Here is a 25,157-nt window from a genome sequence, read left to right as displayed (position 1 = left end):
CTTTCATTGAAATCCCTGTTTCAGCAAGTAGTTGCAAACCCGACATCATCTAGGATGGATGAGGGGGAAAAAAAGGTAGTGTCTGGCTCTTTGATGTCCCTGGCATTGCAGTTGAACTCATGTTACTGTCTAACAATGAAGCCTGACGTACAGTTATAACACGCAGGGTAACAGGCATTTTGTAGAATCTCACATGAAAGATCATCTGGGCAGGGGAAAAAAATTATGTAGCTAGATGTATGGATCAATCAAAAGGAGTGAGAAAGAGTATAACCACTTACCAACAAAACTGTCTGCTCATGCTAAGACCTGCAGATAGGTTAATCAGATCTTTTTATTAGCAGAATCAGAGTTTGTTGACAGGTCCTTCAAGTCATCATGGGCATTTTATCCTTTACTGGAATTAAATCTACCAGTAAAACTGACAGTATCCATGCCACACCCAAACTGAAAGCCAGCTGAAAAGAACTGACAGAACCTGAGATCTCCAGATAACAACAAAGTGGCTTTATCACAGTAGTGACAAAAAAGGGAGCTCATAGACAAGACAGTGATTCACAAAATTGACCAGATACGGTTTGTTGAACATGAGCCTAGTCAACCATCCTTTAGGGGAAGTCAAGAAACTGCCACATAATAGACTTTACCAATTTAAACTACCCCACTTGATTTCAACAAGCCACAAAGCACCTGGATCCAACTTGCAGGCTGAAACTCCCTTGGTCCATTTCAAGCCACAGGGAGCAAAGTGAGACAGAGGTCAGCCAGTGGGGATATTGCATTTGCTCTCTTCAGAGAACATCTGCCATTAGAAAGCTAGTCAGGTGTGTCCAGTTTTTATCAGAATTGTCTGCAATTTGGTTGGAAAAATATCACAGGAAGGAAACTGTTTTCTAGAAGCGCTGAAGGTTCATTACATTACCTAGTATGACCTCTTGTACATACAAATTGTACAGGTTCAATATGAAGACCAATGACACTGGGCCAAATATGTCAGTCCTGAAAAACCTAAAATATGTGTCATGGGGAGAATGAGAGCGACAAAAGCACCATCAATGTTTGAGACCTCTGTGATGACATAAAAATGATCAGGCAAGAATTTGGATCTGCTGTATTCACCATACTGTCTTTCCCTCAGCTGTAGTATGTGGAACTTAACGACTTCTAAAGCAAAAGCAGAAAATATTTTCCTGTACCTCTAACCTGATATAGAACTTCCAAAACATTTATGTGTTTCGGTCAATAACATTCAGTGCCTGGTTCCTCCTATTGCTGCTCTAATTTGCATTCAAAATACTACATCAGTATAACTGTGAGGATAAGGAGAGGATAGTTAGGAAGCAGTATATCAATTATTGAGAATAAGGAATTATCAGAATATTGAAGTAGGCCATCAATAAAGTAACTAATTAGCTGATCATTACCCTCCCTTAGAGAAATCTGAAACCCATGTATGTGAATTAATGCCCAGATGGACCAGTGAAACAGATCTTTGGTTCCAGTGAGGAAAAGGTGTGCCTTGAATACAGTGGGATCTCCTAATAAATGTAAGAAAGTAGTCTGAATCAATACACGTGTCTAGAGCCTAAAATCACTGGAGATAGCTAGATGGTTATTACAGCAACTGTGGGATCCAATGGAACCTAACCTCTAGGCAGAAAAAAATAAAATAAAAAGCATAAATCTCCACTGCCGTGTTAGGATGTAGGAATTTTAAAAGTGATATACTACAACCCTTCCCATCTTATTCCCACCCTTGAATTCAAAGACAAGGTGAACACGCGGGAAGTTAAACTGTTGTTAGAGGAAGCCACATACATCTGAAGGCAAATGAAAATATCACAGTGATGTTTCCTCTCTCTGGGATCCAGCTCAACACAGGACTTGTCCAGAAGAGTCTGCTCTAACAAAGGTTGGATGAATTATACAGCAGGTCTTCATTTTATAAATAAAGTCTGGTACCTTAACTTTGATCAAATACTGGATGGAGACATTTTATTAGTTACTGACCTTTTATTGAACAACATTCAATCCTTCCTCTGTGAGCTGTAGGTTGTATGTCTCATGCCACTGCTAAAATGTCTGCGTAACATGGTGGAATATGCTTTAATACAGATATTCATTAGATAATGGTCCATTTGATTATAATAGGATGATATAATAATCTAAAAGTTAATCTTACAAGGGCAAAAATTGCCTAAAATGAGAGAAGCTGGATTCCAGAACTTTAAGGGGAATTAAAAATGAATTCTGACAAGAGAGTACATTGCTAAGTGTTATTCTTTTACATGTTTCCTTTGTGAATTGAGTGACCATTGCTTAACAGATGGCTCCATTTTGGACCTCTGAATACAATCTTTATTGGTCCCAGTGTTGTGCTTGTGGTGTGTTGTAGATTCCTTGATTCCAAACTGAATATGCTGTATAGTCATGCTGCTGTCAGCCTCAGTGTTAATATTTATAGTCTTTATAGTCTTTTTCCCCATTTGAAATCAATCTAGGGTACCTCATTATCATGTGGAATCAAGCATCTTCAAAGAACAGACTTGGTAATATGTGGTTCTACCTCCTTTTTATTTCTGAAGGATGGGTACCTCTTAAATTAAATATCATAAGCATTTGGGGACTAGTTTGACTATGTTGTAGAGGGAAGCCAATGATCATATTCAAATGTTTTGCCATGACTATTTCATAACAATTTGCATTTTCTTAGTTGGTCTAATAAAAGTTATCATCTCTGAACCAAGAGTTCTAGAGTTCTGCATTACATTTAACATACAATTTTTAATTTTCAAATCCCCCATTACATAATAGCTATAGTGGCTTTGCTGTCTGCTTTAGGCTTTTAATAGTCCTATTGCAGCAGGAGTGTACCTCCCTGGGCTGACTGTGCAGCAAGCATGCAGAACATTTTCATCTTGAGGCAGCAGAACCCAGATGAGAAGCACTGAGATAAGCTGAGAAAGCACCAACAGTGGTTCTCAGCTGTGGGTGCTCGCACATTAAAAAAATAAGTGGTGGGATGCCATGATCTTGAAAAGGTTGATAACCCCTGATTTAAAGTAATAGGGAAACCTGGAGCTTAGTAGACAATGGAAACACCTGCAAAATTCATAATGCTGCTAAATTAGTGTAAACACACTCCTTTTTTTTTAGCACAATGTACATCCCCATATGCATAAGTTAAAAATATAGTTTTGCAAATCTGTGAAGCAAGAGGGCCTGAATTATTAAGGTAACTTAAACGTATTTAAGAAAATATATATCTTCATAATCTTTTAGCAGCAAGATTTGTCCAAATAGCTGATAACAAAATGCTAGTTTTGAAAGCATCTAGCTAGAATTCCAGTGTTACTCTAATGTTATTTACCATTTACTAAAGTTCTCATAGAGATTGTTGTTTATACTCTTACTGTACCAGTATATGACAGTGAATTCTAGCTTGAAGGAGTATTTGCACTGAATTTAATACTATAACTCACATTTGGGTTAAACGTGACCCTCTATAAACTGCTTTTGTAAGATGTTGTGATGTAGGATTGGACATTGCTGCTCAGAACAATCTCACTCTTAGCCTTTCCTTGTGAATCATAGAGAAGTAGGGCTGCAAGGGACGGCCAGAGGTCATCTAATCCAACCTCTGGGCAACATCCTGATAGTATAGAGGTTTTTATTATATTCTCAAGAGATCCCAGGAAGAGGGACATACGGTCCCACAACAGAGCAAAGCAAACCCCCCCACAGTCCATACCAATCTGACCATGGGATAAAATTCCTTCCTGACCCCGATATGGTTTACTTGTACAAACATCATTGAAACACCTTCCCTAACTATTGAAAGATTTTGCATGACAGCTTTTCGTATCTAATCCCCATTTAAAACAGCAAGATAATTCAGAAACTCCTGTTTCATAAACCTGGAAAGGTTTGTGCAAACAAGAATGCAGATAACTTTAAGTGACTACAGAACATGCCTATATCATTCTCTGCTCTAGACGCATCATGGTATGTATCTACACGGCACAGGGAAGCTTTGTGAAACACGAGCTAGTTCTGAACAACCAATCTGAGGTATTGCCATTATAGCGCAGCATTTGCCTGGACTGGTATACCCTGCTTTTCTTCAGGTTAATTAACGCACAAAGAACACCATATTAACACTGCTGTACTGCAGCTTGCTTGCTTGTTGAGATCTAGCACCATCTGTACCATACACGTGATGCAACTCTCAGTTACTCTTAAGAGGTACAGAAACACTTTTCTGCTCAGGCTGGCTACCCAAGATCCCAAGTAGACTTTATGGCCTGTACTGAATCCTGTGCTACTACAAGTTCACTGCGGGTGCGTCTACACAAGATGCTTACTGCACATTAGCCTAATAATACTGTGCAGTAGTGTGGCAGTTAAAAACCATGCTGATAGCCTATTGCACAGTGTTATTAGGCTAATGCATAGTAAGTGTCGCAAAACTCAGTAACTCTAATTAGTACTGCACGTTTAGTACTTTATTAAGCAAGTACAAAACTAAATGTGCAGTATCTAAGGTGCATTAATGAATGTGTAGATGTGCCTCTTGTTGATACCTGAGCTTGGTTAAATGAGAGACATGTCTATCCATTCAGCAGTCAGACTTCCCAACTGACCTATATGTCTTCACTGGGTAAGCTCCTCAGTCTGCTTATCATTGCTAAGCCTAGCGCAAGGAATTCCAAAATTCTCTCTCTCTCAGATGTCTAGATAAAAATTTCTGTTTTTAAACAGGAAAGATTAATTTGAAAAAGTATTCTACATTCCCCTCTGCTTGCCCCCAAAGTAGAACAATGTGAGAGAATTATCTGTGTGAAGAACTCTCACCTCATTTCTAAGATCAGTTTCAGTTTTTACGTTGTTATTGTTCCCATCAGCTTTATTGTTTCAATAACTCAACATTTTAATTAACCTGTCTTGAAAATTACTTTTTGGTGTGTCATTCCTACCTGAAGTGTTTGCTTACTTCACTGAAGCATCTTGAATAGCATTCTATTTCTTGCAACTACTGTGGTTTTCCTGTTGTTTTCCTTTTTTATCTTCTTGTGCTGAGACTCTTACTTTTGTCTTTAAATGATCCTGTGAATTTACAGTAAGCAGTAATTTACAGGACCTAAACATTTGGCATACTACATTGCTAGGTATAGCTGCAACTCTGGTGATTTTGTAATGTATTTACTTTAGAAACCAGCAAATTGTAGTGTACAAGGACATCTGACAGCTGCTTTCCCCAGCTAAATCTTACCAGCAGGATTGTGATTCCACAAAAAATAACAAGGCAGGCTTGGTTAGTAGAGCTGCAGTTTGGAGTATGAGTCTTGACAAGGGAAAAATCATTTACACAGCACCGGCTTTGTAGACTTGGGGTCAAAGAGTGAATCCTTCCGACAGCGAAATGAAGCTGTCAAGAAGCTTTTTCCTGGTATGCAACCAGACACCAGTGTGACAGTTCTCTCTCCTTTTCTCTTTGCTTTAGCTTGCTAATTTTGAAAGACAATGGACCTTTTTCTCCTACGTCCATGTCTGAAAAAGTCAATGTAATTTTAAACAATGGCATATATGGTTCTGTAATGAAAAATCACAATCTCTCTATTCAATAAGCTTGTTCAGGGAGCTAAAAGTGTTTTTTACTTTGCTAAAAATGATGCTTTAATCGAATTCCCTGATGGTTAGGATGAGATTTTGCATTTACTGGTTTATTTCTTCAAGATCTACACAAAGTAGCATTTTTTTAACTGCACGTTATTGGGGCAAGACATTCTTGTCTTAGAAACACCCTCCAAAAATATACTACATGTAGTGTGATAATGCAACACTGCACATTTCTGCTGCTCTTCATCAGTGATCAGCTCAAAGGCTATCAAAAAAAAAAAAGAGAGAATTTGATTCCTCAAGCACTATATTTCACATCTTTTTTTACTGTGTACTGTCAGACAGAGACAATAGGATTTGTGTCCACATCAGTTCCCCCCAGTCTTTATATACCAAGCCATAATTGGAAGGTTTCCTACAGGAGATCCAGGAACAACTAGAAGAATCTTCTCCTCCAAGTCAGGGAGTGGAAGTGCCTATATTCTCCATGAATAAATCCCCAAGGTGCAATTCCCTGGGGCTCAGAGAATGGAACAGGGCTCCAGGAATCCTGACCCCCACCTCTAGTGCAAGGTGAACTGCACTGATACCTCTATAATCCCAGCTCTTCGTGCTGTGAAAGAGAACTTAAGACTTGGCCCTTTGGGGCCTTTTTAATAGTCCACCAAGCTAATGGGAGTCATTCACTGGGATTTGGATCGAGCCTTGAGTGAGGAAAGATGGACCTATAAAAATTGCACACACATACTGAAGTTAGTTGCTGATTTTCCAATAAAACAGCCTCTATTGAAAAATGGCCATTTAATTAAACAAATATTTAATGATTAACACTATTTTTCTAATTTTCACTAAAAATGTTTCTTGCTGTTCTTTAACTTAAGCAGTGAGTCCTTTTTTATTTATCAATTATGTTTACAATATGTATAAAAAGTATTCTTAAAAGTTAAAGATAACATTTCAGATGAATACAAAAACAACCTCTCTTAAATATTTTGCCACAAATGCAACTTCAAAATCTCAAAGGTTTTCTTAAAAATGTTCTTTCACTTGTCAACCTATTTCAATTTTCACATTAACAGGAGGAGTGAGAGGCTACCCACTTCCTGACTGTGTATCTGAATTGACCGTACATTTTAAGTTTACACACACTTACACAGCATTTATAAATAAATAGGACTGCTGAAGAGACCAATTTCCTGGGTCAGCTTATAAAGAAATGGGTGCTGCAGGCTATTCAAAGAAAAAAAAATAAAATTGATTTGACCTCTCTACAGTGGGAAAAGGCAACAGAAACAAATAAACTAAAAATATCCACAGAGTAAAGGGTATCATAAATAAAAATTATAAGAACCTCAGCCCATAATGTGTTTGGCTTGCTAGCCATTTTGCTTGTAGTTGCAGCAGGGTTCAGCTAATCTGATACTTTTTGATAGTAGGAATATGGCAGCTCGCAATATTACCTTTTACATAATGTTGCTAGCCTTGGTCATTTTCAGTGGGCCTAGGCCCAGCTTCAGAAGTATGGCCAAAACAGAAGGCCTCAAACCCTATTTCTGAGCAACTGTGAAATGAAGCTTTACAGACATGACAACCAGCTTGGTCAGCAAATAAAAGAAGCTATTGACATGTCCAGCTAAACCACTAATTAGATCCAATTAAACAGCAAGCATGAGGCCTGAAAAGCAGCATTACGAAGAGGGACCAAATTGAGGAGGCAGGTGATCGCTTTCATGGGCAGATTGAGCGGTTGGCCGCCATTTTTGCGGACTTATCACAGTGGGGACCCTCACACCTCTGGCTGAGGGGCCCGGTGTCCCTGCCCCTCACCGCTAATTTGTTGAGAGGGCTGTCCATCATACAGCCCCACCCCTCATCACTGATTGACCAAGAGGACTGTCTGTCATGCATCAACAACCCTCACCACTGATTGGTGGAGAGGGGTAGTGCAGCCCTCTCAATCAGCAGTGAGGGTGAAAGGTTGTGGCTATCTTGGCTGTTCCCTGTCATGCTAGCAGCTCCTTCTCCCCTGGCAGGCTATGTGACCAGGCCATAGCAGCTATAAGGACTGTTGGCTCCCACTGGGGAGCCAGCATTTTATTTTTAGTGAGTTTGGGGGGGAATGTATTAACCGTGTCTTATTTCACGGACAATGCTCAATTTTGCGATTTCAAAAAAAATCCACAAAATTGCAAATTGAGTGGGTCCCTAATTCTGAAAGAAGACCATACTTTAAATAGTCCAAATCTATTATATCATAACTTTACCTTAAAATGTTAGTAGCAGTGATGTAACCAGTTATAAAAATGAAGCAGCCTTATCAGTGAAGACTGTAAACAAAGGTGAAGAGGAAACAGGATGATGGCAAGCAGCATCCCATGGTGATGAAGGTAGGAGATAAGAAAGCCTTCCTTCTACTTTTCCAAGGTCATAAAACCCAACTACTTGACAAAATCTAGGTTCACAAGATGTGTGATCCAGTTCAGTCACAAAAGTTTCAGTGAAACAAACAAAAATAATAATAAAACCAATCAAAGCATGTTTATTAGAATAAGCCATCTAGAGCTACAGGGTATATGCTAGTAAGAAATTTGATGTCAGCAAATTCCAGACGATCTGCTGCTAATCTGCATGCCACACTCTTCCCCCACCCTTGAGACTCCCCATTTTACATGGGCAATAATCTATGTTGTGCTGCTATGGGTAGCCAGAGAGAGATTGAGATTATATTGGGTTGGGTTTTTTTTGAAGGGTAATCAATGAAAGGTCTGGCTGTAAACCTAACGTCTCTTGCTGTTTTTATCAGTAGCCAACCTTCAAGTTTATCTATAATCCAGGTAACAATGGAAGTCTGTATTTGCCTATTTATACTGTCCCTGGTTGGCTAGAAAGAAAGAATGCTTTAGTAGCTGGCAACAGGGAGGCAGAAAAAAATCACTCCTTTTTACTCCTCACTCATTCACCCAGTGAAATGAGCAAAACAAGAAAGCCAGAACAGAAGAAAGAATTTAATCTTAAAGAGAAACAGCAAAACCTCGCACAGCCTGCTAAACACCCCAAATCACTAGAAACTTTACATATTTTTTATGAATCATTATTTTACTATAGAACAAAATATTATCTTTAATTTTTTTCACTGCTTGCACAGGTGTTTTTACTGAAATCTTTCAATTTAGGTCTGTATGTTTCTCATAGCCAAGTTGTTGTAAATTCAAACAATTCCTCTTCTTTAAGTCAATCAATTAAAACTATCAGATTTGTTCAAGATTTGCAACAAGGCTAATCAGAGAATCTGTCTTAAAAAAAAAAAGTATTTTCAGATCTCATAGGTTGTCCCCATTTTAAGGCCAGCCACCTGTTGCAGGTTCACTTCACATTGCCCTGCCATGATGTTAAGCAGGAGAGCAATCCCATTGAGTGTCCCATCAGTATGATATTGATGCATGTGCATGCAAGTAGCTGAGCACCACGAAAGGCCATCAGTGTGTTAGCAAATTCGATAAGCAACAAAGAATAAGGACAAAATTAACTAGATCTATAGCACATACAAAAATGCAGGCTTCATTTGTCATGCACTGACATAGAAAAAGGTTATTTATTCACTCAGTAAATACTTCACTGAAATGCTGTTGTGTTTGTTTAGCCTGTGAAACATTCCCATCATCCAAGCTGTTACTTTTTCAATCTAAGTTTTGTAGTGATGCTAATAGTCAGGGGACAGTGAGCACCCCATATTGATTGAACCTGCATAGAACAGCATCAGTGACAGTGCTAGGCATACAAAAAGGTGGCAAAGGGGCATGATCCATGTTACTCTTTATACTTAGAAGCACACAGGTGAGCTGGCTTACCATGCCCTTTAAATCAAAAGTAGAGTTATGTCAGCAGTGTCTGCTTTCCAAACAGTCCAAGAGGAATCCTTCAAAGTAATTCAAAATTTCTCCAGGAGCTCCAGCAGTACCATTGTCACCCTCTCTAATGCACATGGACAGACCCAGCTCAGGGTATTGCTTGAGCCAAATGCTAGCCCTTATTTGTGTATAAACAAATACATATTATGCTGCTGTACTATTGTGTTGTCTGACAAATAACATGATATGAGAAGTACCAAAAGAATGTTCCACACAAACAATAACACCTGCTCTTCCAAATGTGATTGCCTACTAAAATGTCCAATTTTCCTTCCTATTTTCTCTTTGATCCAAACATTGTCCCATGGAACAAAAAATATAGGGTAAACTGTGTTTGCATTGATCTTTAACATGGTCAAAGACGTGGGTTTTGTGAACATTTTGGAGGTACCTCTTTGGTTGTACCCTACCAATAGCAAAGACTGAGTAGCTACTCTCATGTTGTTTGATTCCATTCGCTTTACAAAGTGCTGGACAAAGAGCTGCTTCAGATCTGTATGGATTTTGTGTAAGCTAATGTAGCACTAGTGCTTTTCATAGTACTTATTGCTGATTTTTTAACACGCAGGTTCATAGAACAGTTCCATAATAAAATCACAACAAATAGCTATTTCCATTATGTTTACAGGAAAGCAGTCCAGCCCAGTAAATTAATTCCTAGTGGTTTGTAGATAATCAAATAGTATAATGATTAAAGATTGCCCCTTCCTGCAAAGTCTTGTTATTTAGAGATCCTTAGCCATTGACTTAATCTAGAATTATCAATGCATAGAATTTCTGTAATTAGGATTTCTGATTTCCCCAGATAAAGGAATCTGTGCAAGGGATCAGGGAAGATTTTTGGCATTGGAAGGAAGATTTTTAGGTATTTATAGTCTCAGCTTGTCTTAGCCCAGCAAAGAGACAGGTTATCTATGAACATGCATCCATTTATTTTGAAAACTAACTTGCAGCAGGCCACAGTGGAGGGTAATAATAAGATGAGCCAGTAGAGAGGGGAAACTCTAAGGAGTTTTTCCAAGGAGTGAGGAGTCCTGCTGAGGTTTTTTGCAGAGTTAGGTGACGTGATGCACTCCAATGAAGGTAGGATCAGGGAATGATTAAGCAATTAGACAGTGGGAGGTTTCAGGCTATTGGGAAGATGAAGAGCTGATGAAACCAAGGAAGCCATATGTGCCTTCTGTTTTTCTATGCAGTTTATTGAGGATAATTATAGTTATTGGTCATGTATGTGTTAAAATAGTGGTAGCTGCTAGGCGTGGAGAGCTCTTAAGTATTTCACCATTTTTATTTAGGCGCCTAAAGGTCAGTCTAACTCTGTCAGTAAAGCAGCCCTAATTATGGGTACAAAGCACTTCTGAATAATGACCTAAAATGTTAAAATGAATCCCATGTTGTATTAATTAATTGCATTTGAAAATAATAGGCTTTATTAAATGCTTAATAGAATGTAAAGCATTCCCATGAAAGTCATAATTTGCAAGACTGTTCTACTATATCAGAAATAAATATATTATTGACTGCTATGAATTCTATTCATACTACATTAACTTTGGTGGGAATGTTTTCATATTAAATGAAATGATTCACAAGAAGATGTATTTATCAGATGAGAAAGAAATGGCTTTTTTATGACTTCAGATCTGTGAGAGTAATGGGAAGCTCCTTTAGCTCCTTGTTCAAGAAAAGAGAACAAATGATCTCTGCTCGAAAACCTCATAACCAGTTGCTTCAAAAACCCTAGAATTAGTGACCTTAAAAATAGGTTAGTCTTAAATAAACACTACCATTTTAAGTTCATTTTCACCAGAGCCCAACATAGCAGCTATTGCAGTCACTGAGCCTAGAAGCACTACCAGAAAAATGTTATGAACTTCAGAAAGGAGAGCTCTGTATCTTTTAAGGTCTGGGTAAAGTCTCATGTTCCAACCAAATTTATATATCCACCCATGGACAGACTGAGAATTTATTAAAGGAGTGGCATACTGCACCTCAGACCATGGGGAGATGGAGATGAGGCATGGCTGAATCTTCTGGGTCAGCAGGGAACAACCTGGAGCCCAGTAGGCACAAAAAGTGGGGGGGGTTCTGCTTCCCCCCCCTCCAGCATCTCTGCTGGGAATCATCTACTTCATCTGCCAGGAGGGTATAAGGAGACCCAGAGCTGCTTTTGCCCCATGCCAACTGTGGGCAGTAGTGAGTAGTTGCGTGGGATGCTGGGCTTGGCTGGGGCCAGCAGTGGCAATGCACACTTTTCTCCTTCAAGACCCTGCTTTTTGCCCTTCTCCCCAGTGACCCCTGCCAGGGAGGTACAAGTGCTGGAAGGAAGAACCTGCATGCTACCACTAATGTCTCCACCTGAGCCCAGGTCCCCTTACAACTGCTGGAGCTCTTACCGTGTCAGCTGAGGGCAGTGGCAGTAGTTCCCAGGTTCCTCCTTCCAGTGCCTGCTCCCTACCAGCAAGGGAAGAACAGGCAGGGAGCAAACACTAGAAGTGGGAACCTGTACACTGTTGGCAGTATACACTCCTCTGCCTGTCACCCCACACAGCCACAGCATGTAGCAGAAGCAAGGTAAGAGCAACTCTGGGGCTCCCCCAGCACCTGGATCAGCCAGGGACAAGAGCACAAGGAGGGTGCAACCACACTGCCACACCTCCTGAATCCACGCTGTATCCATCCTTGAAAGAACTAGCTTGTTTTTGTAGCTGTAGTAGTTGTAGTAGTGGTAGAGTTCAGTAGCACTGCTCCAAGACCTAATCACCATTACCTCTGTATATTCAAAGCTACTGTGCTGCCTCAGTGGCATATTTTCTTCCCATTCTCCTAACAACAATCTCCAGTTCTGACATCACTGTTGCCTTTTTCTCAGGTAGCATTGGGTATCTGAAGCCTTGCAAGTGAGTTTCCCAGCTGAGCAGAAATCAGGGATATATAGCCCAAACACAGTTTACTTTATAACCGGTTGTTACAATTGTCCTAACACATGCAGGACAATTTCCCTGAGGAGTCTCAGCCCAGCATCAATATCCCATGCCCAGCAAGCAGCCCTGCCTCAAGAATTAACTAATCAGAGGCCAAAGCACATCTCCATGTCTCCCTACAAGACTTAGCAAAATCCAAAACTGACAACAATGCAGCATGTCTTCCTAATAGTTAAAGCTTGCTCACATGCAAAGAAAAAGAACCTCAGGTGCCTAACAGTGCCAGCTGGTGATACTTGCCATAAGAAGAAGAAAAACCTATTAGAGATGGCTTCTTTCCCTGAGGATTTTTTTAAACAAAAGTTCATGGCTTTTTAAAGGACGTGATCATATCTGCATCAATATTTTTAGCTAAATAATTAGAGATGATTAACTATTCCGGATTTTGGAATAACCTCCCTTAATTAATTGATTATCCTTCTCATTTAAGTTCCATACTGCATTTGTTTGACTAGTCCATTTCCCACTAGGGCATGCCCTTCATAAACAGAAACAGGATAAAATGGAATGTATGCAGCCATCCTAAGTAAAAGAATATAAATTGGGGTGGAGTGAGTTTAGGTGAAGAGAGTTTCCATTTGAAAATTTTGAGTTACTGCTACTTGGCAATATAAAAGTACTGGCTCATCTTTTGATCCATTAAGAATCTTCCCTTGGTATTGTCCTGTTCTGTTTTTCCCTGAATCCTTCTGCACTCCATTTATCTTATTGATACACAAACTCTCTATCATATTCTCTGTGTCAACATATACTTGCAACATATATGTAAGGCACGTTTCATTCTAAAGGAGCCTTACATGATTTATAAGCTACGGGCAAAATTGTATCTTTGTTGCTCATTTTTGGGTTTATAAATCCAAGAGATATTTGGCTAGTAGAGGCCAGAATTCTAGCCAAATCTAGGGACAACCAGGGGAATATACAGTGAGGGTACTGGTGTTTGTTTCCACTAGTCCATGCTGCAGACCTTGCCATATGCACACTAGGTGAGGATTGGGCATGTTTCTTAAAGAACAGAATATACCCCTGCAGATTTTGATGGTATTCATATCCGTGCTTAATCACTTTACTGATCATAGATGTTTTCCTGAATCAGGGCTTCATTACTAGTGAAGGCTACTTCATTAGTAGTGAAGGCTATAGAAAAGCATACCTTCTTACTGATTTAAAAAAGGAGGATTTTAAAAGGGGAGGAGGAGCTGCTGCTTTGGAGTGGGCATCAACTGTTATGATATAACGGTTACATCTGTATGCTCCTTGAGAAATAAAAGTTAGCTAAATCACTGGTGTATTTTTCACCCTGAATGAAACAGGGTTAAGTTGCACTGCCTTTGCTACATTTATTTCTCTATAGAAGCGCACAAATGAAAAATTAATTGCAAAAGTTTATATTATTATCATTTGATATTGATACAGTTTCTTTGTCTTTCTGTACCCAAAAACAGTTGCATCAAGACTGGGACAGGTTCTCAGCATAGTTGCACCGACGTTATTCATTTTGAACATTTCTTCTGTCCAGGTGCTAGAATATATTCTAGATTAAAATCCTTATGTTAGTTTTCATTTAAGAGTTGTAGAATTTCTAATTTATGCATAATATCTTTTATTGGACCAACTGTATGGTTGGGCTAGACCAGTGATGCTCAGTCTTTTGGCCCAGTGAGCCCATATGTGGTCTGGATCAGGCCATCCACAGGCCGTATCAGGCTGTGGGGCCTGGCACCACCCCCTCCTTGCCCCACACATCAGAATTGTGTCCTTAGGGGGTTGGATCTGCCCTCTTCTACACTCCATGTCCTGGGATTAGGTCCTGGCAAGCCAACACTATCCCCCTTCATACTGGGATTGAGTCCTGAGGGCCCAGCAACACCCATGCCCCCAACACTGAGATTGGGGCCTAAAATCCAACACAATCCCCTCCCAGCTCTACATGCTGGGATTTGGCACCAGCTCCAATGCAGACGGCCTGAGGCTTCCCATAAGTCTGGAAATTTGGCATTGAGAGAGCAGTACAACGGAACTCCCACTGCCAAATTTCCAGATCTGTCAAATGACATGGTTGGAAGACATTACCACATGGCATATCTGCCCCTGGGCTATGTTTAGACTAGAAGAATATACAGACAGTCCTCGGACTTATGACATAATTGGTTCCTGAAAACCATGCCTTAAGTCAAAACGTTGCAACTCGGAACCAATATTCTCATAAGAAACAATGTTATAAATGGGGGATTGGTTCCCCTATTTTCACCAAAAATACCCCAGAATTTTGTACTCGCTCAATTATAGATGAGTAATGCAGCTACATTAATTTATTTATATTGTAAATAGCAATTATATCGATTTGGAAGGACTTCTTTGAGGTGACTTTGCTGGACTTTTTGAAGGGCTCTTGCCTGGACTTTTTTAAGGGTTCTTGACTGGAGTCTTCTCAGGAGCGTTGGCTGCAGGTTTTTCTGGAATCTTGTCTGCTTTCTTAAATAAAGTGTCCAAGGAAGTTTGGACAGATGTTCTCCAGGGAGATGAGCGATGCAGCGAACTTGTTCGCTGGCATGGCATTGCACCGGATCAAGCATTGTAAGTCGAAACTGGCATTGTAAAGTTGAAACAGGTGTCAATTTATAAATGTTGTAAGTGTGAAATGTTGTAACTCGAACCGTTGTAAGTCAAGGATTGCCTGTAGTACACCGTTCTTCAGGTCTGATGAAGAAGCAAATATCACTCACAAAAATCCTTGCTTTTCATACATATTGGCCATCACAGCTACACCATCCCTGCAACACTACCATAATTCATGCATCTTTCTTCTGGGTTTCTATTATGGCAGTCACTAGTCTTCCTAGATACAAATGCTGTGTTCATCTACTGTAATCACTACTATCTGTTTCTCATTTTTTAAATTTTCTCCATTTTTGATGAAGCAATTCTGTTTCCTTTTAGTGTTCTAATTCATAAGTTACCTTCCCACCAAAGTACTGACACTGATCCTTTGCTTATTGGAAAAGTGCAGACAGTTAGAACTCTTTTTCATTCAGTGAACAGCACAAACTACAATATTTTAAATGTGGTACTTAAAAGCTACCCTTAAATATGGCAAAAAAATTATTATAAACTTCAGAGGGCCAAAGTGCTATGTCTGAATATTGTGTGAATAAAATAATGCAAAGCCTAACTATAGAAAAAATAACATTTGCCTCTATAATGCCTTTTATTAAATACACTTTGCAAGTTAGAGCAATGGAATCTTATATTCTAGTCATTTTTATAGCAGCTTTAAAATTATGCTAAAAAGTTCAAAAAACATACCCTTTCTAACCCTCAGTACTTAATCAAGTCATAGAAGCTAAAATGACCATTTTAGATTTTTGAATGGAGTTAGCTCATTACAGTCTCCATTGCTATTGCACTCAAGTTTAGCGGTCCTGCTGTGCAGCATAGTAACAACTGTAAAGCCCCAGGTGGCCACAAATTTGACACACAACTGTATTTTCAGTCTACATTTACTATGTTTAACCATTCAAAAGTATTAAATGGAGTAAAAGTTTTTCATCTTTCAGATGATTTGGTTCCACTCTTTTCACACAATTCAGTCCTCTTTAGGACTCTCTGAGGTATACATTTAACCAATCTGTAGAATGGAAGTAGATTTGCTGCCTAGTTGATGGGCACAAATAGGTGGATATTTTTAGGCTTATGAATGCAGTTTCAGCTTTTAGATTCATTTGTGCAATGCATAGAAATTAAATTATTGAAATGTTTCATTTTTATTTCAATGATGAAAACTCACTGTGTTCATTAGGGAGGACTTTCCTCTTAAAAAATCTGTTAATAAGTGAATTACTTATGAGAGGTTTAATTTAATTTAGGCAAAATACTGTTTACAGTAAAGTGATAGGAAACTAGATTTTTTTTTTTTTAAGTAGAAGTTACATAAAGCCAAGCTCTATGACGCTGTTTTAGATTAAAAAACAGTAGAGGAACTTATTGAAGTCCATGGAATTACTGACATACTTTAAAGATAAGTTCATGTTTAAATGTCTTCCTGAACTATTCTCCAACCATTTGGGTTGGTCTAATAAAAGATATCAAATTCACCCAAGGAACCTTGTCTTCCTGAACTGGAGGCACCTCATCATTACAGGGTAAAATAGTATTATCCTCACTTAGAAATAAGAAGCTCAGTTTGTCCAATACCTATATATGGAAATTTATAGCAAAGTAGGGAAATAAAAGATTACAGCATTTGTTACCAGGAACATTTCACAGGGCATAAAGAACTGTCATAAAGAACTGACATCCCTGGAGTTTTACAAACATTTATTTTGAACTGATACTAATTGTTTTGGGCTAACTGGAGAAAGGATGATGAAAATATCATTATCAATGGAAAAAAAAGATGAATTTCCAGGGAAAAATTGCTGCTTTGAAACAAAAATAAAACTGAATACCTATTTCCCCACAGCATGTGCAGGCCAGATATTGCATCATCCATCTAATGCCTAACAATCTGATTTTGAAATTAATTAAAAATATGCATGAACCTATTTGCATGAAGCCTATTCTCATTGTATAAACTGGAAACAATTACAAACTTAAACAAAGAGCATAAACTGTGAAAAGTAAATTAACTTTTTAAAGTTTTCTGTATTAATGCTCCAAGGTGGTATTAGAATAGATAAGGAAGATGATTTGTTTTTGGGCAGAGTTCCCCTGGACAGGGGACAAGTCTACACATATGCTTTAATGCACACTAGCCTATTATGATGCACATTAAAGTGTCACTTTAAAAAACTGTGCATTTTTACTAATGTACATTAAGCATCACTTAGCATGGAGGCTGCTCCAACATGCTATAATTACAGTACGTGGGAACAGACTCAATTAATTGAGTCTGCTGAAGCATGGTAATTACTGTGCTTCAGCCAGCCTCTGCATCTCATGTATCATCGTCCCCACACTTCAAAATGCTGGTGGGGTGCTTTATGTAAGGCTCATTGAACAAGCTTTAGTTCAAGCACCTCTGCCACCATTTTGAACCTCAGAGTTACTGGTACACAAGATGCTGCAGCACTTTAATTAGAGTGGCTCTTGGAGCCACCCCCACCAACCCCAGAGCACACATAAAAGTGTGCTCTTTAGTTAATGCGCATTAAGGTAGGCTAATGTGCATTTTCCTAGTGCTCACAATGGAAGGAACTAAAGCACATTAATACTCCCACTGGTGTCCTTTTAATTGCAATAGGAAAAAATGCCTGGCCATTTATGATAGATATGTTCCCTGTTCAGCTACGTTCAGATGTTATTGGACAAACTGTGACATGTTCTTGGTACAAACCCTGTATTCTTATATTTCCCTATATTGCTAGATATCACTACATATATCTATTGGATCTATCAAGCCTCTTACTTCTAAGCAAGGATAACACTATTTTACTCTGTGATAATAAAGTTATTTAAAATGGCTTCTTAGATGGGTTGTTTTAATACAATGTACATGTTAGTCAACTGTGTCCAGCTGCGGCATTGTGGAGTTCTGCCACCTTTGATGCATTAAACCTTGCATTTTTGTACCTTGCAGATGGGAGTCCATATACCTGGTGGGTTGGAAAAGCCAATGAGAAGCACTACTACTGGGGTGGCTCTGGACCTGGAATTCAAAAATGTGCCTGTGGCATTGAACGCAATTGTACTGATGCCAAGTACTACTGCAACTGTGATGCTGACTCTAAACAATGGTAAGTGTTCTGTGAAAAATATTACCAAAGCACTTGCTAGCTATAGTTCTGCGATCTTGTCTCCTATTTCTTAAATAGCTTTGTTGAAATCTGGTACTCTAAAATTGCTTCTTTCTCTTAACCTTTTCCTTATAAGTCTAAATACAAGTGGTTCATAGTGACTTTCAGTCTCCATTACTGTTTCTGTTCTCAACTAGTTCATGCCTGTCAGTAAAAAGCGATCTAAGATAGTTAAAATATAAGTTTAGATATTTTTTATATCCCATGTATTCTAAAATCTCTGCCTATCTCCCTGTGGCTCCTGTTTACATTGTATTTAAGCAACTTGCCTATCTATTAAATACAAATAGGTCACATAAAAAGAAAGCTAGTTGCAAATTCAAGAACTCAAAAATTAAAAACTAGTTTAAATATGCTTCATTGTCTCCTTCCCCTTCCCCCCCCCCCTCCTCCCTTGCACTATGATACAACCTTAACTGTATGGTCACATAATATATTTCTCTAAGGTTCTTCTTTCCTTCAGGGCTCTATCCACAGAAAGGCATAGATGAGACAGGATGCAGGCCACATATAGATATTCAGTAGAGTTACTGCTCTCCCTGTAGAAACCACAAGTCTACAGGAATTCAGGATTTTTCTCTTAAAACAAAAATGGCTGCTCCTGGGGAAAATCAATTTGGGAATAACTAGGGTTAAATTGTTCCCAGGACAGCATGCTGATATGTGGGCACAGTGCCTGCATGTCTGCATAGCATCAGCACTGCAAACTCTGCTCTTCAGGCACTCAACATTTGAATGTCTGTTCTGGCATCTCTGGGTAAGTTTCTCTACCAGAGAAACAAACATTTTTGTTTGTTTCTCTCCCAGATCATTTCAACATTTTTTTGCAGCCTCTATGTGGTATCTGTCACATCCTGATGCCTAGTGGAATTCACAGCCCTTAGTTAGGTACATAGACTTCCTATTTAATGGGGAATGGTACATGGCATTAAACAATTAAGAATAAGATCCATAAAAGACAGCACACTGAGTATGAAGTTGCTTAAACTGGCTAATGAGAAGTGCCAAGAGAAGGTCGGAGCTTAATTTGATGGAGTTACATGGCTAACTGGGAAATCTGCAGCATCTATTTTTTTCTGCCTTAAGAAGGGGGCTGAACAAGATGACCTTATCAGGTCCTTTCCATCCCTATCTATGGGATCATATAGGATGTGGGGCAATTATCTCTGTTTCGCATTCATAGCCATGAACCCTTTCCTGGGGTTACGTAGTTAAGCCATCCCTTCCTCACAAATATGGCTGCAACCAGAGAAAAAGGGGCCAGTGCTGATAGCTTGTTATTTTACCTTGTTATTTTAACCAATAGCCCAGGAACACTCACCTAAGATATAGGAGATGAAGGCATAATTTTCTCTTCTCCTTGGAGGGACTTACCCCAAGACCTTATCACCAGACTTGTAGAGCATTCTGGAGAGGGACATTCTTCATCTTCTCTGCTGATTTATTTATTTAATTAAAACTTTCACTTTCCATAGAATAATTCAATATTTATTATCAGATATTTATTATGACTGTAGCATAGTGCACCAGTTCTAGCCTAGAACTGGTGGAGGAGACTTGGCTTCCAATCCATACCAGACTGAACATTTAATTCTTCCATGCAGAGTGGAATACCTGCAATAGGAAAGTGGTAGCATGCCTGTGAACTCAGGAATTCTAGTTACATGCTCTGAGAACACGTAATTTGTAAATCTAAGTGGGTTTTAGTCATGAGCTGGTTACTAGTACCTAATCGCTCAATGCTGCCAGGACTTAGGCAGCTCTAGGCATATCCAGTATCAATTTTAGACGTTTAGGAAATCTTACTGTCTTAGATTTAGGTTACCTAGGTAGGCACCTATGAAGTTAGGCAGCAGCTGAGCAGATGTTTCAGTGATCTCAGTAGTGCTTAAATTAGCATTTTAGTCATCTGAGTCCTTTAATGAATCTAATCCTCAAGGCAAGAGATATTTGGCAGTGAAGTAAGTGAATAAGAAGTTAGTAAGGTTTTTGTTAATAGTAAAAACACTTGGAGGAGAAGTGCTGCTCAGCTTCAGTATGTCTTATTGTTTAAAAAAAAACACCATATTTTGTCTGATCTCAACTTCTAAAACAGATTAACTGTCTTTGCTAAAACTTTCCAAACACATCCCTCCCACCCTCAACAAACACTGAGCACAGGCAGTGAGCACAGGTATTTCCCATTTGAATCGTAAACGTTTGAAAATTTTACAAGCAGTTGAAAAATTCTCCCTCATAAAGTGTTAGGCAATCTTAACTATAGAAGGACATACAGTAACATTCAGCCTATCTTCATTTAATTTTTATCTCTTTTGGTTTTCTTTCTCTCAGTTTCTCACCGCCACCACCTTGTTATGCATATTTTATAGTGATACTTTACAGTAATTAGTATCCAGAGAATTTATTTTCTGCTTAGGAAAGAACAAATACTGGTCTAACCTAAGGAACTATATCTTCCTTTAGTTTATGACAGTTACAGAGCCTTGTGATTATTTTTGTAGGCTCCTTTTTTTGCCATGACAAGCTATGCTTGTTTATTTTTTTGCTATGGCTTATAATGTTTAGTGGCTAAATTTTTACTTTATGAGTGCTTTTTCCATTGATAGCAGGATTCTGGTATTTGAATATTGGTTCAGAGATCTTATGAATTAATTTAGTAATTCATCGTTCTATTCTTGAATGCAGAGCTAAAGCAATTGCATGAAATGACAAGGATAAAAATAGAGAATGAAGTATGAAAAATACAAAATGGGAGTAATAGAGGAAGTCTTCCGGGACCTACAAGAACAATATAGTAGAATGGGGGGAACAAATACATACTGTGGCATAGCAAGTTTAATAAATGGTAACATAATATACTATGAGTTATAAACTAGAATAAGCTGTAGAACACTACAGAGATAAAAAGAGAGAAGCCAATATCAAAGAGATTGAAGTCAGACATGATGCAGAGCTGGAAAGCTTGAGTTATAGAGGAAAATAAGTATAAGTTATGAAGGAGACAAAGATTTTAACACCATGTAACTGTTTCAGTGTAGCAGGACAAAGGTATAGTACTGAAAGGTAGGCAGTGACATAAGGAAAGATATTGAAATAATAATAAGGATTATAATGGAATTTGGGGTACTTCACCTTTTTTCATTGCTTGGGGCAGGGGAAATTGATCTCTGCACCATATAAGATGTTAACTACTTATAATTTCATTCAAAAGAAAATGTGCAGAGAAATAATAGGTATTTTTAGACTTTACTTGTAACCTTTCTGCCTCATCTCCAGTGCCAATATTTAAAAAAGGAGTTTCTATACAAATTCTTCCCCTCCTTTGTCTGTGCAGAGCAAATATCAGTAGATTCTATTTATTTTTTCATACATGAATAACATTATTCACTCATAACTTTAAGGAAGGAGGCAGTATTACTTGACAAATTTATAAAGCTGAACTTCACTGAAATAGTTTCAATTCATTTGTGGATACTGCATGTGTATCATTTTAGATAAACTATATCAATATATTCTGCTAATATCCAGCTAATATGAAGCAGGGATAAAGTCATTGTGAGACACGTTGTGGGGAATCTTCTCCAAATACTTCTTGAAATGACATCTTTGGTAGGTTGTAGTCCACTCCAAAGTCAAGAAATACTGCTTTTCAGACACATCTTATTAAGCCTTAGGATTAATTATTTCTGACAAAGATGATCTGGAAAGGGAGTGAACTCCACAGTCAGGGAAACAACCCCAACTTTCCTTTAATTTAGTGGTGTCAGAATGCTAACGTGAGTTCCTAGGGCATCATTGCTCAATTTTCTCTTTCAGGCAACAAAGCAGCTGCCAAAGCTAGAATTGTCATGCTTCAGTATCTTCAGCAATGCATTGGAACATTGGCCCCAGTGGCTCTGATAAGCCTTTGGCAACAACTGTGATTCTGTGCGAGTAGGTCAAGTTATTGAACCGCTCAGAGGGGTGTGGGAATGGTGGAAGAGCATATACTGATTTAGGCTGAGCCTTGTATCTTACCGACTCCCTTATATTGTCTTGTGTTCTGCAAAGATTAATTACTCCTCTCGTGACCACTGTGAGAGAGAGCGATATTAAGTTTGGGATACAGAGACACAGACAAGCTTTGCAGGTGGCCTGAAGTCAAACAACAAGTCCATTTCAGGGTACATTTTAAAATTCATGAGTTTCTGGGTTCCATACCAAATTGAGGTTGTGACAACACAGCAAACATATGATCTTGAGCAACCGTGCCCTCAAGTTTGTTGTCTTGTGCTGCATAAGATGCATTTTAAAGTAGAAAAAATGTGACTGTGGAGTAGATGGACTAATTAGGACTGCTGAATTCAATTATCCCACTTAGAGTGCTATAGCTACTTTGCTTCCAGTTTAGGAGGACGCTCATGTACACCAGTGAAGTGTGAGGGTGCTGCTGTCAATTTACTGTGTAGCTATAGACTTAGTCCATAAACCATGCTCTCTGTCATGGACGCCCATGTATCATATCCATTGCAGACTAGCCAAATGTAAGGGTGTGACAGTTTGGAGTAGACCAAAGGACAGTCTAATCTAGAGTCCTGTCTCCAGCTGTACCTCATAAATGTTGTACAAAATAACATAGCTGTACAAATCCTACAATGCACATTGACATGGATGATGACCATGAATTTCTTCAGTTTGCCCCCTGAAGGGAGAGGTTTATAGTTTATGTAATTGCATTTCATATTACAATATAAATAATATTATTTAGAGTATATTCATTATAGCTCGGGCAAGGAGAACACATATTTTTTAAGTTGTCTGACACGTCCCATTATAAGACCCTTTTCCAGTTGTTTATTATTTTGCCAAATGTAAACTATTTTGACTGAAATTTCCTATGTCAGGTATCTGCCTGAGGCTGTGTTTGTTGACTGTTTTGTTTTGCTTTGTTGTTTTGTTCTTTTAAGTTTCAATAAAAATAGTTGCACTGATTCCAAGAATGAGATAGAGGAAAATACATTGTTTTAAAATGTTAAAATATTTCTTTGAACAGGTCTAGTACCTCCAGGGATTTTTACATTTGAAAAGGGAGGGACAGTCTTTGTGTCAGAAATGTGCCTTCACTTGAAAACCTTCCCAAATTTGTCCAAGTGATAAATCTTTGGGGGGGAAAAATCTCAATTTACACTTACTTAGTAAAGACTTAGGGCATTTATACACATACTTTTTTGTCCTGTGATATGCTAGAGCTCTGCCGCTTTGAATCAGACTCGATTAATCGAGTCTGCTCCGCACATGAGCTGAGACAAACTGCACTTCACTGTGTGCAGTTGTAAATGTGGCAAAATGCATATCAGCACTGAGAAAATGGCAGCGGCAGGTTTTTGAACTAAAACACCAGTATGAACTGTCTCTCAGTACCAGTACTCATGGAAATCTGCTCATGTGACCTTTTCCTAACACCTGCGACATCCATATCCTGCCCCAAATTGTCCCCCAAATCACCCATTGTGCAGAAGGATAGTTGTTAATATGCCTGTGTGAAGCAGCTAGTATTGGCTTTGGATTCAGATTCAGCCGATTCCAGGGACAGTGATTCGATCTGGTGATTCAAATCGCTGTCCCAAATCAATTCTGCGGAATCTGATTTGGAGATTCGGCTGCTGCTAAGTCTCTGAATCGCATAGGCCCCATCCCCTGCCCACTCTCAATGGCTGCCCTGCCTGGCCCTAGCTGCAGGCTCTTTGGGGAAAAAAAAGCCTGCACTCACCAGCTGCTGCCAGGTTGGGGGGGTGATCCCCACTGCCCCCCAATGTCCCACGCTGCATAGGAAGACTCTGCCACAAGCCCCCAGCCCCCCATGGCTGTCCTGTCCACCCCAGCTCCCAGCCCTTTTAAAAAAAACAACAAAAACCCTGGGCTCACCGACTCCTGCCCGTCGGGGGGGGGTGATCCCTGCTGCCCCCCACTGCCCCACGCTGCATGGGGGGGCTCTGCCATGATCCCTCAGAAGCCCCTAAGCCACTGCAGCAGTCAGTTGGTCTGGGGTTTTGTTTTTTTTTTGTTGAAGGGCCATGAGCTGGGGCAGGTGGGGCAGCCATGGTTGGGAGGGCTGAAAAAGCAGGTGGGGGTCGGTAGACTTGTGGCAGAGCCCCTCATGCAGCATGGGGCAGTTGGGGGCAGCAGGGATTGCCCCCCTGCCTGGCACCACCTGGTGAGTAAGGGCTTTTTTTTAAAAAGCTGGGAGCTCGGGGAGCAGGGGATGGGGCCTGGCAGAGGTCCCTCCATGGTCCCTTCCCCGCTCCTCTTGTCCCCCTTCTTACCAGCATAGAGTCCAGGTCTAGCTCCCTGCTGCAGCCAGCAGGAACTGCCCAAATTGCCAAAGCTCTCAAAATCTTTTCTGAATTGATTCAGAGAACTTTGAATCGATTCAGGCTTTTTCATTGGTTCCCTGATTCGATTCACATTCAGAGATTCGGCCACCGAATTAGGCTGAATCTCCTCCAAATCAAATCAGCACCCAAAGTTTCGCAGAGCCGTAGTTGTTAATGGCTCACTGCTGCGTACACCCAAAACTCTTTGCCTGGCAACTTGCAGTGCAGCTTGAAACAACTGCAGTTTCCCTTCAAGCACACACCTCCTTCCATCCTGGCAACATGGTTTGACCTATCAGGCACTCAACTGTGTTTCTGAGGGTCAATTTGATCTGAGCTGGGGAAAATTTGGGGTTTGTCCATTAAGTCTTCTGCTCAGCACCTGCCTTTTTTCTGCTGAGCACTTGACAGATTACAGAGGTAATCCGCAAAAAAACCTAAAACCCCAAATTTTTACAGGAGGAGCGATTACAGGAACCTGAATTGTGTAGGAATTGA

The 25,157-nt window shown here is 39.4% G+C and overlaps 1 protein-coding gene across 1 annotated transcript in view; it reads left to right on the top strand.

Moving 5' to 3' along the window:
• Nucleotides 1–25,157, top strand: part of CNTNAP2 (contactin associated protein 2) — a 1,295,029-nt gene that overhangs the window by 943,667 nt on the left and 326,205 nt on the right. The window contains exon 14 of the mRNA XM_059729349.1: nt 18,090–18,246. Within this exon, the coding sequence (XP_059585332.1) occupies nt 18,090–18,246 (157 nt within the window). The remainder of the gene's footprint in view (nt 1–18,089; nt 18,247–25,157) is intronic.

This window comes from Alligator mississippiensis, chromosome 5, assembly GCF_030867095.1.
Source record: "Alligator mississippiensis isolate rAllMis1 chromosome 5, rAllMis1, whole genome shotgun sequence".
Lineage (NCBI taxonomy): Eukaryota > Metazoa > Chordata > Crocodylia > Alligatoridae > Alligator > Alligator mississippiensis.
This window is presented reverse-complemented; position numbering and strand designations above follow the sequence as displayed.